At 43.5% G+C, this 16,317-nt stretch overlaps 1 protein-coding gene across 2 annotated transcripts in view; it reads left to right on the top strand.

Annotated features, from left to right (window-relative positions):
* The window catches only part of SDK1 (sidekick cell adhesion molecule 1), a 301,817-nt gene that overhangs the window by 258,866 nt on the left and 26,634 nt on the right, over positions 1-16,317 (top strand). For both annotated transcript variants that reach the window (XM_039360268.1, XM_039360267.1), the window contains exons 31-35: positions 1,840-1,943; positions 2,890-2,960; positions 5,934-6,072; positions 6,996-7,055; positions 9,481-9,582. In XM_039360268.1, the coding sequence (XP_039216202.1) occupies positions 1,840-1,943; positions 2,890-2,960; positions 5,934-6,072; positions 6,996-7,055; positions 9,481-9,582 (476 nt within the window). The remainder of the gene's footprint in view (positions 1-1,839; positions 1,944-2,889; positions 2,961-5,933; positions 6,073-6,995; positions 7,056-9,480; positions 9,583-16,317) is intronic.

The following is a 16,317-nucleotide window of genomic DNA, read 5'->3' as shown; positions in this document are numbered from 1 at the left end:
TTTTCTTGGCAGGTGGGAGTGACCAGCTCTATTCGAGATTTAGCAACTGTATGTGTTATTGCTAATAATCCCCTCAGATCATCTACCTTTTCATAATACCCACTTATTCCTTATCCATCAAAGTACTGAAAGAGTTTATCTCTAAGGGTTCTTCAGAAAACTGACCTGCCCTGGGAGGTGCCGATAGCTCATTACGTTGCTACTATTCAACTTTAAAGCAAAAACACTCTTGTTGCCAAGATTAATGAGCTAATTCTTTCTGGGTGAAGCACAGCCTTGGGAAGATCTCATACTTGGCCAACAAATGCAGTCATTTTGAACAACACACTAACTGCTAGTAGGATGTTAGAAGGATTTGTTTAGAGATCCTCCTGGATTGAGAAGCTCTGAAGAGTAGAAACATTCCAACCACTGTTTCCACAAGTGGCTTCCAAACATAGAGTTGTGAAGCACAGGGTCCCATTCTTGGGGTTCCCCACTGTTGCAATTGCCTCATATCAAGCCAAGCGGAGACAATATACAGCATTTTTCCAACATGGACCTTCCCCAAGCAAAGTCCTCTGCTGCTGCTTGGGCCCAACCTCTTACCTCCCCATGTTTTAATCTTCTGTCCTCAGTACTTCTCTCTGGGTTGCTTAGCTGGGTCTGCGCATTGGCTGACTTTCTCACTGATTATAATTAGCTCAGCCTATCGTGAACAACTCTGAACTCCTGCAGACCTTGTTAGTCACACGAAAGGAAAACTCCTGCTGGTTATGCTGGAAGCTCAGATCAATTCACCTCAGCTGGAAGTCCATCTTTGAATATCTTAACGTCACTGAGAGTGCAGGAATCCTGCAGGGAATCCCCTGTCTCTGTCAAAGTTAAATAAGCTGAATAACTGCTTCTCTGAGTTGCAGCCATGATTAGAGAGCATTGTCTAGTAGATTAACCAAGGTGGATCTCATTCCATTTATCCCTCTGTCATTCAAACTGCTCTTGCATAAATCCACTGATATCTCCCACGTAGGTAACCAGCAGTAGGTAATCTTTGATCACTGCAAAAGGTGTCACTCCGATTCACCAAGAAATGTAGCCAAGAAGATTGGAGCCCTCTACAATACGTCCATGTATGATTAATTTGACTTTGTGATTATTGCTTTCACCCCCGGAACCATATAATGCTGGGCTACATTAGAATATTAATGAGTGGCCTTACAGTAATACATTTGGTAGGTTTTATTTTTAAGGTGGGGGGGAAAGGTCTTGTAAACCCTGTTCTTATCTCAAACAAGCTCTCAGCAATAACCTCGGTACTTCAGCGTTTGAAGCAAAAAAGATTATAATATTAGCATGGTAATAATAAATTATCACTCTTTAATTAGCTGTTCACAATGCCCTCTTATAAACTAATTCTTTCGCCCACTAATAGATTTAGAGAGAGCGTAGCTAAGTGAACTTAAATCCAGAAGAGGCCGTACAAAAAAACCTGGGGTCTTTCAGGTCTTCGGGTCTACAATTTCCACAAACTCCAACTGAGATGGCATCATTAGTGCTTCTGGGAGCTGTAATCCAGAACATTTAGATCAGGGGTAGTCAACCTTGGCTCTTTTATGACTCGTTGGACTTCAACTCCCAGAATTCCTGAGCCAGCATGGCTCAGCTTGGAAACCTCTCCCTTTCCCCTCAGCAGGGCTGGTTCAGGAATTCTGGGAGTTGAAGTCCATGAGTCATAAAAGAGCCAAGGTTGACTACCCCTGATTTAGATGGTGCCATGCTGCCTTCCGCATAGATTAGGAGAACCATAACAAAATGAGGCAAATGTTGATTTTTTAAAAAAAAAATTGTCCTCCCCTGCAGGTTGAACCCTTTTACCTCTTACAAGCTGCGCCTGAAAGCCACCAACGATGTTGGAGACAGCAACTTTGGTGCCGAGACGGAGGCAGTCACTACACTGCAAGATGGTGAGGACCACAACAGCCAGCCAGCTTCTTCCTTGGGGTGCCTCTTTCACCATCATTCAGGACGGTGCTTTTTCAAAAGGCAACTGGTCTTCCTTTGGTTTGCCTAAAGACGTTTCGCTTTTCATCCAAGAAGCTTCTTCAGTTCTGATTGAACGGTGGAGAATGGAAGGATTTCCATTTCTTGCAGTCATCTGATTGTTGGTGCCCTCTCTGAGAGTTGTTGAGACTACTTGGAGTTTTTTGGGGGCCCCCAGGGTCACCTGAATATTGCAGATGGGTGTGGAATCTTCTTGGAACTGTAAATAGGAGAGAGGTGGTGTTGTATCCCTCCTAGAGTCCAGCTGTCTTTTGAAAAAGCACCTTTGGGACAACCATGACGTGGATGACTGAGAATCTTCATAGACATCATTCAGGAACCTCACCTACACGTTTATTCCCAACATTGTCCATTTAGGACTGAATATCCACCCAACCCAAAAAAATTCTTGGGTCCCTAGGACCATATTTAGATGTTTGTTCTTCCAGATAAGCTAGCTCAGGAAACCCACTGCAAAGACTACTGAAACTCATTTCCTCTCGCTTTTCAAGGCTACATTAGGTTGATGAAACTTTTGAATTCTGCTTCAAGGCATTTCTATATTCTTTCAAATTATATTCAAAAGTAGCTTTCTTGCCCTGTCTTCTGATAATGAGTTTTACATCTGTACCTTGAGTGCATAAACCAGAATTCCCCAGCCAGCAAGGCTAGGGAGTTGAAGTCCACCCATCTTGAAGTTGCCCAAATTGAAAAACATGGGCATAGACACTCATTCCCCTGAATAGGCCAAAGCTTCTGGACCTCCCAAGGTGGGAAGTGATCCTGTACCCCTCTGTCATTCAACTATAGAGTTATATGGCCAAGTAACACATTTCTCATCTCCATATCTGGTTTTTTTTTTCTTTCTAGTTCCAGATGAACCGCCAAGTTCCGTGTCTGTGACCCCATACACAACATCCTCGGTTCTAATACAGTGGCAGGTGAGTAGAAAGATAGCCCTGAAGCCTGGGTTCCAATAACCAGGAGATGATTCCTAGGATCAATCATAGAAAACTTCCATGTGTGAAATAAATCATTAGTATAACTCCTGGAACACTTCAATCCTCATTTACAGATTCCAGTGTTAAAATATCATCAGGTTAATAGAGGACCTGGTGGCTTTCTTTGTTTCTTTGTTTTAAAGAAATGAATAAGGACATCCAGATTCACACATGAATCTGGACTTCTAAAAGCAAGAACAAGACAACTGCAATGTAAAAATGACAACACTTTGCCCTTTGTCTCAAATTGTTTGGATATTCCTACAAAGATGTTTCCAAATCTCCACGCCATTGCCTGGACCAAGCTGGTACCTTCTGATAGGACTGGAAGATATCTTCCATTCTCCCAGTCCTGCAAGGCACAGCATCACAATGCAGTTTCCCTGAGATCACACAGGACCTGTGGATTTGAGAACAGGCTGGTAGGCTGACATCGTTTGTCAGGCACAAAAAACCAGGATCATTCCTTAAGTCCAAGCACAAAAGATTATGTCATCCCATACACAAGAATCCAGTCAACTAATGGTCAGCACTAAATTGGCGCTAGATAAGACTCAACAGAATTCAAGGGGTCTGGACTTAGATCTCTTAGGCAATGCAAGGATTCCAAACTAATGATGCATTTAACTCTGCCCGCTAGCTCTGCCTACTCTTCTCCTATCTCTTCCTCTTCACTTCATGACAGCCACTTAGTCATGTAGAGTTTGTGTCGGTCTTCCTGATTGCACAGGAAGCCCAGTTCATGGTGCAATCACACTCTGTTACAATATGTTAAACAAATGTGAGACATTTTGACAGTTTTTAACTAAGGAACCAAACGTAGGTACCTATCAGTCACTTGCCCCTCATTCAGGCATACAATGGAATTTCAGTAACGCACACGAAGGACAACGCGATGGTGTACATCTCATTAAAGGTTGATCCTGTTGATAGATTTGGGGTGGATAATGAATGTGAAATAGGTGGTAGTTGAGATAATTAGGCGCCTTTTATTTCGTGAAAACCTAATGGAAGACTTGCATCCGAGCTGCATCTAGGGAATTGAAGACAATTACATGTCATTACTACGCTTACATTATTGGGGCACTCAGCAGTCTGGGCTCTATAGTTTTCAAATGAAAAAAAAGTAAAATAATTTGAAACTCCAGTTAAATGTGGAGGAAACACAGGTGGGCATAAGGTAATATTTTATTGCTTTGCTGGAGAATTAAATGCCAATGCATCCAGCATTTCATCCCTTAATTTCATACCCATCACTAACAATAAGAAAGTCCTTGCCGTCAAAAATTCCGATTTTCCTGCCCCACTCGGCATGGAAGTTAACTTGCCAGCTTTGTTTTCACTCGTTCCTTCCCTTAATCTGGAATTTGTCCCAATTTCACAGTGTAAACACAACAGTTGTTATCATCTCTTTGAATCATAATAGATTCCTGGGCCTTCCACAGTTCCTCTGGGCCTCTCTCACAGATCGTTAGGAAATCCTAAATAATCCTTTACATCAAAACTTGAATGTTTTTACTCATGAAAGATGGATAAGAGCAGGGTGCCATGACCTTTTTGCTAGAGTACCTTTTCCAGGGCAGAAATAAAACTGTCAAGGAAAGAAGGAAATGTCATCTCATGCCATTTATCCCAGGTTCCTTTGTGCTGGCTCACTTAATAGCTTCTGAATCTGAGATCAGACACAGGCTGCTGGAGAGAGAGAGAGAGAGAGAGAGAGAGAGAGAGAGAGAGAGAGAGAGAGAGAGAGAGAGAGAGAGAGAGAGACCGAGACCCTTTGCTGGCTTTTGAGATGTGGACCAGATGATATGCCTCAAGGAAGTTGCTATGAAGGACATGAAGGAGAATAATTTGGGAGGAGGGGTGGAATGCTGTGGGGCCTTCAATATCACAACCTTGATTATGGAAAATGACTCGTCCATTGGTATGGTGGTGTATTCCCCCCCTTAGATTCTAATCAAATCACCTTTTCTCAAGCCCTCTCCCCTTCATATATAGTTTTTAATTAAGTGAACTTAAGGGATACTCGCCCAGACTATCAGAAAACATGGCCGCAAGCAAATGGCTTAGCAGTGTACAAAAGGTATGTTCTGGAGACCAGGGAGCTGAAATGAGGGGACGGAGAACAATAAATCAAAGTTAAGGCCTGCTGCAGATTAATGATGTAGCTCCTTACTCCCACCCCCTGGGGAGTGATAAGAACTGGGCCCTGAGAGATCAACTCTGTAAAGTTTGAGATGAAGCAGATTACCTCAGGAGCAGCCTTGTGGCTGGAATGTTGAAGGAAAGCTAACTTTGTCACCTTGATTGACTTCTTGAGCTTGCCTAGCTAAATCCTGATGAATAACCTGTGTCAGCCGAGGAAATTGCCTCTCTGGAACCTTCTCAATCTTTCTAGACTTGCGAGGTTTCTAATTCATGGGGACAATTTCAGAAGATCGTCAGAAGACAGGAGATGGCTGCTGTTCCTTGAGGAAACTGATGTTTCAGAGAGACCCACCTCGTTTCTCCTGCCTTTTAACACCACCCTGACACCAGTGGGTGAACGTTGTTGGTCTGAGGAGAGCCTCTTTCAGAGTCCTCCAAAGAACTCTTCAAGACTGAGATTGCAGATTGTACCTCAGCATCCTCCCCATTGATCCTAGCCTATTCATCTCAGCTTGACTCTTGACTCCAAAGATCACTAGAGATGTCCTGTCCAGGTCGATGGATAATCTCTCCACGGCATCTCAACTTTGCAAGATATTCCAAATGGAAGTTTTGATCATGTGATGCAGCAAAATATTTTGAACCAACACCCAGATATATCATCATTTTCTAGAAATACATACATCTGTATTTCTTAGTGGCATTTTTTTGTGAATTATCAGAGACATGTTGCGACTTAACCCTTTTCATGGGCATTTTTTGCAGCCTCCAAAAGTAGAGAGTCTGAATGGCCTTCTTTTGGGATATCGTATTTATTATCGGGAGCTCGAACCTGAAAATGCTGGGCCAGGAACAGAGTCCAAAGTCCTTAAAAACCCATCAGCTTTGCGAGCAGAAATTACAGGTATGGAGCCAATTATTTGGGCTGTTTTAATGTGTGATGAATGGTTTGTCATTTGCAGTCAGATGAACAAATATTAAAACAGTTGACGGAGAATGGAAAAAATTGTGCACGCTCTCAAATTTATTCTAATAGCTGGCTGTCAGATTGGCAACTGATCCATTGGGCTTTTTCTCTCTTCTCTCTTTTACCCAACCTCTCTTATTTCTTGCTTTCTTCTTTTTCCCCCCAGTTTGAGTCTTGGTTGTAAATCTGGTATCTAGAACTAGCATTCCTAATACATCAAATTAATCTTGGGGGGAGGGGCAAGGAAGGGCAAGGAAGAAGACCAGATCTGTGTCTGCTGTGTCCTCAAGAAGCTGGACTGCAATGGGAACCAAAAGGTTAGAATTGGGAATATATGTGTTTCAAGTCCTTTAAAGAAATTGGACACAACCACGAGACTTTAGCAACCACCAGTGTAATAACTGGGGGTGAGGATTTGGATGGAGCGATGGAAGGATGGTGAGATGGAGGGATGGCAGGAACATGAATGGATGGAGGGAGGGAGGGAGGGATACTATTTCCTCACTGGAAGGCCTAAGAATAAAAAGCTTCTAGAGAAATCTCCTCTTTCTCTTCTCCTTAGAACAGAGTTGTGTTCGCTCAGTCATTCTCCAGACATTTCTCATTGCTTTATAGCATCCATCTCCATAATTTCTTTCTGTGCGGTAAGATAACTGAGTAAGCCCTCCAGTTTGAGGATCTTTGAGCATGTTGTCTGGGAAGGGTGCTGACTTATATAGCCAGGGGGCTTGGGGGGACTGGAGGGGTCTTTGCCTTGAACTTTGCCTGCACCCAACACCGTCACCTCAAACTGCTGGAACTATGTGGAATTGGCAATAATTGCTAACCTTGTCCTCTGATTCTTTGCTTTCCTTGAATAGCCCAAAGCATCTTCAAGGCTGTGAACAGCAGCTCAGACTTAACAACCTACGAATTAACAAGTAAGTTAATTGGGAGTACTCATTGATGTAATCCTTGCAGGGCTGGGAAAGCTGGAAAGCCGGGTTCGAGACCCGGGCTCTATGCGACAGGGTGAGCTTCTGTTCTTGCCCCAGCTCCTGTCCATCTAGCAATTCGAAAGCATGCAGATGCAAGTAGATAAATAGGTACCACTTTGATGGGAAGGTACCAGCGTTCCTCGGCATGTAGTCATTCTGGCCACATAATCATGGAAATGTCTTCAGACAACACTGGCTCCCTCGGCTAGGAAACAGAGATGAGTAGCCTCCCCTATATCAGGGGACTCATGGACTTCAACTCCCAGAATTCCTGAGCCAGCATGGCTCAGCTTAGAAACCTCTCCCTTTCCCTTCAGCATGGCTGGCTCAGGAATTCTGGGAGTTGAAGTCCACGAGTCATAAAAGAGACAAGGTTGCCTACCCCTGCCCTAGAGTCAGATATGACTGGACAGGGGAAACCTTTAAGACTTCAGGACCAAATTAAAAGGTGCCGGGGAAGCTTGATGCGTGGTTCAGAAAAGTGTCCTCTTGGAAAAGAGTCACCTTGGGTGAACCAGGTGTGTTGCAGGTGCTGTATTTGAGCTAGGTGGTCCTCTACACCTTAGATTCTGGAGAACACTACGCTCCCCCCAGCCCATAATACTGCTGGCATCTCCATACTATCCCCTGAACCTTCTCAGCTTCCATCCCTCATGAACGTTCATAAGCTCTGCCCACTACACTACAATTCTACTCTAGCATTCCCCCTGGATCCCCCCTCCCCAAATACTGCCATGCCCAAATGCCATTTTCCTGCAGATTGCTTGGAAATACATGACATCCCTGGCAAGCAAAGTGGGGGAAAAAATAAGTCCTTGTGTATTAACTGGCGGGAGTTTCAGATTCCCATAAAACTGTCAGTTTCCTACAATATATCAAGTGGTTTTATTTATTGTGCTGACAAAATGTAAGCAGTAAATTAGATACCATCAGCTGTCTGTCTACCTGGAACTGGCAGGCAACACACCGGTGTCTGACTGAGTTACGTGGGCAGAATATTTGCGAGCACTTTAGGAAATCTGAAATTAGAAGGGCCTCATTATCAATCTCGCAGAGCCTTTCCTGGGATGAGAGTCTGCAATGAAAGGCAACGGTAGTGCTGGCAGAGCTGAAGGGTAGTTCACACATTGCAGGGAAAAAAAACGAAAACGAATTTGCAAGTAAAACGCCTCTGAACGGAGACCGGCCCTGTTCTCGGAGATTTCCAGCAAAGCTCCTGAGTTGTATTTTGCTGGTGGGCTTCCTCAGGTGATCCATATTCTCCGTAAAGATAGGTGGCCTGATTTGAATATGCAAATCCCCATAACTTCAAGGATGACGCAAAGGCCTCTGGGGTAAAAGGCATGAAATTTGGTCTTCTTGATATCATGCTTGTTTGGTTATTAATTACACCACAGCCAGAATACTTCTCTCTTCCCCCCCCCCCCTCTCTCTCTCTCTCACACACACACACACACACATACACACAGGCACACACTTTCTTTCCTTCCCTGTCCAGGCTTGATTTTGTTTTTTTAATGCGTTGCAGTGTGCTGTCATTTCTTTCTTATATCTGTCAGTGCAGCTTCCTTGTTTTAGCTCACAAAGGGTTGCAACTGAACGTCGGTGTTGGTGATTTTCCAGAGCCCTGATTGCAGCACAAGAAAGACATTGCAGTCTCACTCCACTAAATCTCCCAAGTTTATGCTTTTTTTTACTCTCTAATAAATCCTCCATCGCTCCCTCCTTCCCCAAAATATCAAGCTGGGTATTGCAGCTTTGACAGTGGCTTTATTTTAAGAGGCAAGCTTAGCACTGGAGCTGTTTACAGAAGACCCATTTGGACCGTCGTCCAGCTGGGTAGATCTTCTGATGAATCAAACGATGGAGTTCTCTATCAGCCAGTTTCCACCATCAGCCCAGACAGCTTCCTCCAGTAATAACTTGCAGGATGTTAAGGAGAGGCCCACCCATGGATGTCTCATCCGAGAGTCTGCAGATATGGGTAACTTTAAGGTTGGCATATTCAAAACGGGCCATCTCTCAAAGATTTTTTTTTTAATCATCTGGGGCAATGTTTCTCCACCTTGGCACTTGAAGATGAGTGTACTCCAACTCTCAGAAGAGTGGACCAACTCCCAGAGTTCCCCAACCAATGTGTGGACTTCAGCTCCTAGAGTTCCACCCATCTTCAAGCTACTAAGGTTATGCTGGTCCAGTTGTCTGTTTTCTAGAAAGTATCAACTTAGGAGTTGCAAGTAAAGGATGTTCAACCGCTTTTTGGAACGGTGATCCCCTGGTATGCTTCAGGAGGACAAGAGCTGGGAAATTCTACTGGGGATTGTTAAAGAGGATGCTAGCCGGTAATGCAAATTATTTACATTTCTAGAGCTGAAAAAGTACAAGAGGTATGAAGTGGTCATGACAGCATATAACATTATTGGGGAAAGCCCGGCCAGCGCCCCTGTGGAAGTCTACGTTGGAGAAGCAGGTAAGCGGAAATCTGAAAACATGCAAGGTAACCATCTTGAGAACCTCAGAGAGGAGGAGAAATCGGAGCACGCTATACATATAAATGAAAAGTTGTCTATCAGAAATAAATATCTGGTGTTAATTTGCTCAGGCTAATATTGGTATTAATGGGGTGATGGTAGAAGAGAGAGGTTTCAGGCAATTTCATAAAAGGACTCCCACTGCTGCCTTTCCCAAATAGTCTAGCACAGATGAAGTTCTAAAGAGGTTGTGATCCACCAAGCTAAATGCTATCTTGTCCATCACTGATGGTGGCCTTTAGGTATCAGATATGGAAGGCAGAGATTCTTCAGGCATCAATTAGGCTGCCAAACTGTCATTATGTTTTGCATGGTGGATCACATCCTCTGCCTTTTCCCAGTCTGGCCAGGTTCACACATGGTTGTTGGGTCTCTTTGCTCTAGAAGGTGCCTACTTTCATGGCTGCAAACTCATGTCTTTCCTTTGGAGGAAGATCCTCACAATAAATTCTATGTTTACCTTCAGCATCAATCTTCTTTCTCTTAAATTTTGCTGATCATCTGAATTTAACACGAAAGATTTCATGTCAAGTTCTAGCACTACTTGCATTATATTCTCATTAAATTTTGAGACATTTCTCTTCCAGACCTTTTCATTTCAAACATTGAGCTAATGCTCTGTTGTTGTCTTCCTAAACTCCATAAATTAATCAGCCCTGTTCTCTGTGGAACAGTTTCTAAAACTTGAGGAACCGCTGGTAGAATTTTCCAATCGGTTCATCTTCCACTCGCCAAACCATGTAGATAGAATTCTGCATGCGTTGAACAATGATCTATGCCATGCTTTCCAAAGGAATACAAAAAGGAGTAGAATACATCTTACACCTGCTCTTTTTGCTGGTCTTCTTAGAACGCCCTAGAACGCCTTTCCAACAAATGAACAGTGAAGAAAGACTTCTATTGAGGTTCCTCAGACCAGGTTGCACCAGTTGGGGGCAAAATTCCAGTACAGGTAGCCCAGAAACTGATGACACAGCCAACACTACTATATCTGGTCACCATAAGGGCAGCTGTGCAAAATAGTCAAAAATGAACAATAGCATTAGCACTTAGACTTATATAATGCTACACAGTGCTTTACAGCCCTCTCTAAGTAGTTTTATGGATATTTCCCCCAGCAATCTGGGTCCTCATTTTACCGACTTCGCCTCTTCTGTCTTCATCTTGAACGAGCCAAAAGCAAAGATGTCATCCTCCCATTGACTGTAATTATTTGCTTCCCTGTTGCTGGCAAACCCACGTGGCTGTGGAAATAGTCTGGGGCTATCGTTCCCTGACTTGTTTTCCTACCTAGGAACCTTCAACATCAATTGCGCATCTGTTTGCTGGCTTTCTTAAAAGAAGCTCTATTTTATCTCTTGTCAGCCAGGGGATGAGAAAGGCAGGAGACAAATCAAATAAATAAATTGCAGGAGGCTTGCTTTTCAGGACAGAGCCCAGGAAATAATGTCCCCTGATTTCCCCAGAGGGTCTGTGGTGGAACAGGTTGGCTACGAAGGAGCGGAAAGTGGTCCAAGGACATCTGCCAGCAGCCTAGATAATGAACGTGAGCGTGGGATTTTCGGGGAAAGTTGAAGGAAGGCGGAAAGTCACTTAGGGAAAGAAAAGGGAGAAGGATAAATAAAAATTGACTTTTGTGCCTCAGGTTCCATTTAATCTTTTCTAAACAGAAGCTTCCCTGATCTCCTTCTGCAGTGGCAATGTGCAGTGTGCTCAGATTTATAGCACCCTGCATTCCAACAACATTATGCACATCAAAATGAACTATGTGTTCAGCATCTCCTGGGAACACCTTAAACTAGGGGTGTCCAACCTTAGCAACTTTGAGACTTTAATTTCAACTCCTAGCATGGCTGGCTGGGGAATTCTGGGAGTTGAAGTCCACAGGTCTTAAAATTGCCATGGTTGGACACCCATGCCTTAAATTAATGCATCTTTTTTTCCCCAGGACCTGAGAGTACCTACCTAAGGGCAGCTGCGTGATCCCAGGGAACTTGCAGCTCCTTAAGGTCTTCCAATGTCCACTGGGTTTATAAAGGTTTGCGGAGTCCACATTCTACTTCCAGACCCATTTGCAAGTCCACAGTCTTAAAACACCAAGAAAACACATTCCCATTGAGACGTTTGTTGCAGCCTTTTATCTGCCACCCTTAATTCCTCACCGATAAGATTGGAAATGCAAAGCAATCATTTGCTTTGGTCTGGCTGCTGCAGCAGCTGAGTGCTTCATTAAAAGCTCATTGAGCTGTTAATATGACTCACGAGCAGTGCTCAGCATGACTCCAATGGGTTGTGTGGCGGAGGTACGGCTCCTTGTTTAACTCTTGGTTAAGCGCTGGGGTTTGTGATCTTGTGTAGCTAGAAGACACCTCCATACCAAAGGAATTTGATTTTGTCCAGTAGGGTGTGGGTCAAGTCCTCCCCAGCCTCAGCTGTGGCCAGCAGAAAGAAAGTATGAAAGGAATAGCTTTGAAATTGCCTGGTTCCCACTGGAAAATCACTTCTTCTGAACTGTTAATCACTTTCACACAGAATTTTTCACTTTTGCATAGAATTCAGCCTCATTGGTTCCAGGGTTGGTCCAAATGGACCTCAGAAGCCTATTGATCTTCTTTCCTCACCTCCAGATGGAAGACAAGAGAGGAAGATACCCCATCTTCATACTGCTCATAAAGTTTGAGAGCCTTGCCATGTCCCCCCGACAAGCTGAATCCTTGCTTGGAGAAATTTTTCTCTACATAGTCTATGTAAATTTGTCAAGTGCAGGAAACCAGGAGCCAACGTGGTTCAAATGAAGACAGGCTTATTGCAAACTTAAGCTTTCTACAAGAACCTGAACTACTAATGGTCAAAGGGCATTGCCAGTAGATAAGAGTCAATGGGATTCAAGATGGGCTGGACACAAAAGGACTTGAGACTGATGACATTCTTGACCCCTCCCTTGTGCTCAACCCAGTCATTCTCCTACAAAAGTATTTCTAAATGTCCAAAGGTTGGTTTCTCATATCTGTGTAGTCACAGGATCAATCTTCATCTGAATTTGCATTTAAGAACATATTCTACATTTCTGATATCATTAATAGAAATAGCACTTTTTCTTTTGCACTTCCTGGCTGCTGAAATAATTCAGAAAGTCCCCCATCTCCCACCATGAGAGCTTTTTTAGGCAATGATGAAGAGAATTCCTGGGCAAATTACCCAGGAACTTCCTTGTTGCCTAGATAAGGCTTTGGATTTGTCTCTGCTCTCCTTAATAACTGCCTGATTAACAGCTTTGATTCCAAAACTGCTCCCTGAAGAAGAGGCAACTATGTTAAATTGTGTAGATAAAACAAGTCAATTAACTAATTGCTCTGATTCCAACAGCTCACACTTGTTTGGGGTGGTGCCATTTTAATCTCCGAAAATATGCAAGTAGACATGGTGAGATTAAGTTTTATGGAGTCCACCACACCTCGGAAAAGCAGAGGAGCTGGGGGAAAAATGTGCCTCCTTGTCTATTCACCAAAGAATGATGCTCCTGAACATGGATGGAACATGGATATATTATGCTTTATAAAAGCCAGCTGTTTCCACATCATGGCCAAGAGAAGTTGTAGTCCAGCAAGGCTTGGAGAACCAAAACTTGTTCATCCTTTGGAGGGGAGAGATTGCTGTTCTAAACTACATACCAATAGTATTATGTCTATAAATGTCAGGTGCAAAGGAACCAGGAACACATGCTGAGTTCAAAGCACTGAAGAATTTATTATTGCTATCTAGACACTAGGGTCTTTTGTGGCAATGCAATGTCTCCAAACTGATAGCACATTTAACCCCGCCTTCCAGCTCAGCCTGCTTTTCTACAGTAAGCCGTCATCCTCAATCCAAGTGGTCAGCATGAACCAGGACCCCACTGTTCTTCAAAGAACCCCAGAAATATTTCCAAAGGTTCTGCTTCCGTGAAAAGAGAAATGAGCTGCTCTCCCCGTCAAATTCAGCAGCATATAGACCAAAAAGAAAAAAGAAAGAAAGAAAGAAAGAAAGAAAGAAAGAAACCCAAACCAACCCAAAAACTCATCCTTCTTCTGAAGACCTGGCTGTTTCGTTGATGAAAAGCGAGCATCAGCCTTTTAGCTTAGCAAACAGCTGGAGCACATCTGAACCGAGAAGCGCAAGAATAAGCATATAAAAAGATGCACTTATGCTGTAGGCACCCAGTTTGGGAACAAGGCTGCAATCGATGGGCTTCTTGTTGAAAATCAGCCCTTAATTCATCTCACTTTCTTTGAATCATTATCTATCGATGAGCCCCCAGCTGTCAATCCAGCCGGCAAAGTGGAAAAGAAGCAATTTCCTCTCCCACTTGTGTAACACCCCTGCAGGGGGTGGGATGTCTCTTTTTTATCCACCGGGAAAAAAAAAAGATTTTCTGGATTAAAAGTTATTTAAGAAAAATCCATATGGATGCTTCTTTCTCGCCACGGACAAAGAGAAAAACCAGGAAGCGCCGACAACCTATTCTGTAGAGGGAAAGACGTGCTCTTACAACCAGCGTTAAAAAGTCAAATTCATTTCTTGGGTTTGTGCAAAGATAAAGAAAGGGGGGTTGCTTTCATGCTGTGCTCAGAGAAAAGATGGGATAGAGAGGGGGCATTTTGTATATCTGGAGAGGAGGGGGCTGAATGTTTTTTTTTTCTTGTGCATCAAATATATCTGTCATTTTCAATATTTATAGGTGTATTCAGTGAGCACCCCAAGGAATTGAAATGTCTTGAGAAAACATGTTCATAAAAGAATAGTCACTTAATTAGTATCATCACTATCATTTAATCCTTCCCTTCTCCCCTTCTCCTTCCTTCCCTCCCTCCCTCCCTTCTTCTTTCTCTCTCTTTCTCCTTCCTTCCTTTCTCTCTGCCTCCCTCCTCCCTCCCTTTCTCCTTCCTTCCTTCCTTCCTTCTCTCCCTCCCTCCCTCCTTTCCTCCTTTCCTTCTTTCTCTCTCTCTCTCTCCTTCCTTCCTTTCTCCCTCCATCTCTCCTCCCTCCCTCCCTTTCTCCTTCCTTCCTTCCTTCCTTCCTTCCTTCCTTCCTTCCTTCCTTCCTTCCTCTTCCTCTCCCCCCCCCAATTGTTATGCTTTTTTGCATTTTGCTTTTTAATCTTTTTTCCCTACCTTGCAAAGGGCCAACGTGTCATGCATGCCAAGTCTTTTTATTGATGTTTTGCATGCTTTATTTCAAAGGCCATCACAAAGAGAGCATAATATCTAGATCAAACTGGGGTTAACTGTAGGATTGATGTCTTGTTAGGAACATGCCCTATTGTTTTCTTTGTATTTCTTTATATTTTTAGGAGTTTTATGTATTTGGTATGGTCATTTAATAAGGTTATCTATCTATCTATCTATCTATCTATCTATCTATCTATCTATCTATCTATCTATCTATCTATCTATCTTTTTATGTTTTGGATGACCAATGCAATTGCTCCAATTCTTCCCAGTTAGTTTCATGGAATTGTTTCTTTTTTCCCTTTTCTCTCCCCCCCCCTCGCCCCCCCATCTGTTTTGGGTGTGTGATTCTATCATTTAATGGAGCGGTAAATAAGAATTTCTGATAATGAGCTCAAGCATCTGTCACAACAACCTGGCGCTGGTTATTAACATTTCCATTAACGGCAGGGTGGGCAGCAGTAATAAGGAAGCAGCACAGTTAGAACAAAATAAATAGTTGGTGTCAGGCAGAGTGGGTGTTAATTACTATTTTATTTTATAACCCCAGAGAGAAATGGAGGAGGAAATATAAAAATATATAATAATAATGTGCCTTATGAAGGTCAGAGCCTGTAAAGGAAGAAGCCACCAGAGGGGAGATAATTGGACCCTCATTTTGAGTAGCAAATGGTTTGTGATTCCATTTGTGGGGCATTGAATGAGCATCGAGCAAGCAGAGTCCTGCTCTCTGGCACTGTGGAGAGATGTTATTGGCATCCCTTTAGCAAGCCAGAAACAGTTTGTGCTTGGCTCTCTTAGCTCTTGGAAGAGGTGGTTGCCTCTGGTTATCCACGCTCAAATTGGCTTGGGATACCGAAAGCATGCATCTTCAAAGAAGGGAAAGGAAAGGAAAGATGAGGGAAGGGAAGTGGAGGGAAGGGGAGGTAGGTAGGTAGGTAGGTAGGTAGGTAGGAAGGAAGGAAGGAAGGAAGGAAGGAAGGAAGGAAGGAAGGAAGGAAGGAAGGAAGGAAAAGAGGAATGAACAAGAGAGGGAGGGAGGAAGGAAGGAGATGGGAGAGGGAGGGAAGGAAGGAAGGGAGGAAATGGAGGGAGGGAGGGAGGAAGGAAAAGAGGAATGAAGAAGGGAGGGAGGGAGGAGATGGGAGAGGGAGGAAAGGAAGGAAGGGAGGGAGGAAGGAAGGAAGGAAGGAAGGAAGGAAGGAAGGAAGGAAGGAAGGAAGGAAGGAAGGAAGGAAGGAAGGAAGGAAGGATATTGGAAAGTTGATGGAAATATCTGATGGATGAATTGGGGAATGAAGGCAATATAAATGTCCCAGGATAATGCTGAAGATCCAATCTGAGTCAATCCCCGGGATCAGAAATTTGTTCTTCCAAGCTTCTGGACTCATGCTGGAGCCCATCCCCAGGGAACTTCTCCCTCTCCAGAGTGTGTTCCCCAAGGATGGGCTCCAGCACAAGTCCAAA

Source organism: Crotalus tigris, unplaced genomic scaffold, assembly GCF_016545835.1.
Source record: "Crotalus tigris isolate CLP2741 ecotype Arizona unplaced genomic scaffold, ASM1654583v1 scf7180000019173.45859301935:6455823, whole genome shotgun sequence".
NCBI lineage: Eukaryota > Metazoa > Chordata > Lepidosauria > Squamata > Viperidae > Crotalus > Crotalus tigris.
The sequence above is the reverse complement of the archived record's forward strand: the minus strand, read 5'-3'. Positions and strand labels throughout refer to the sequence as shown.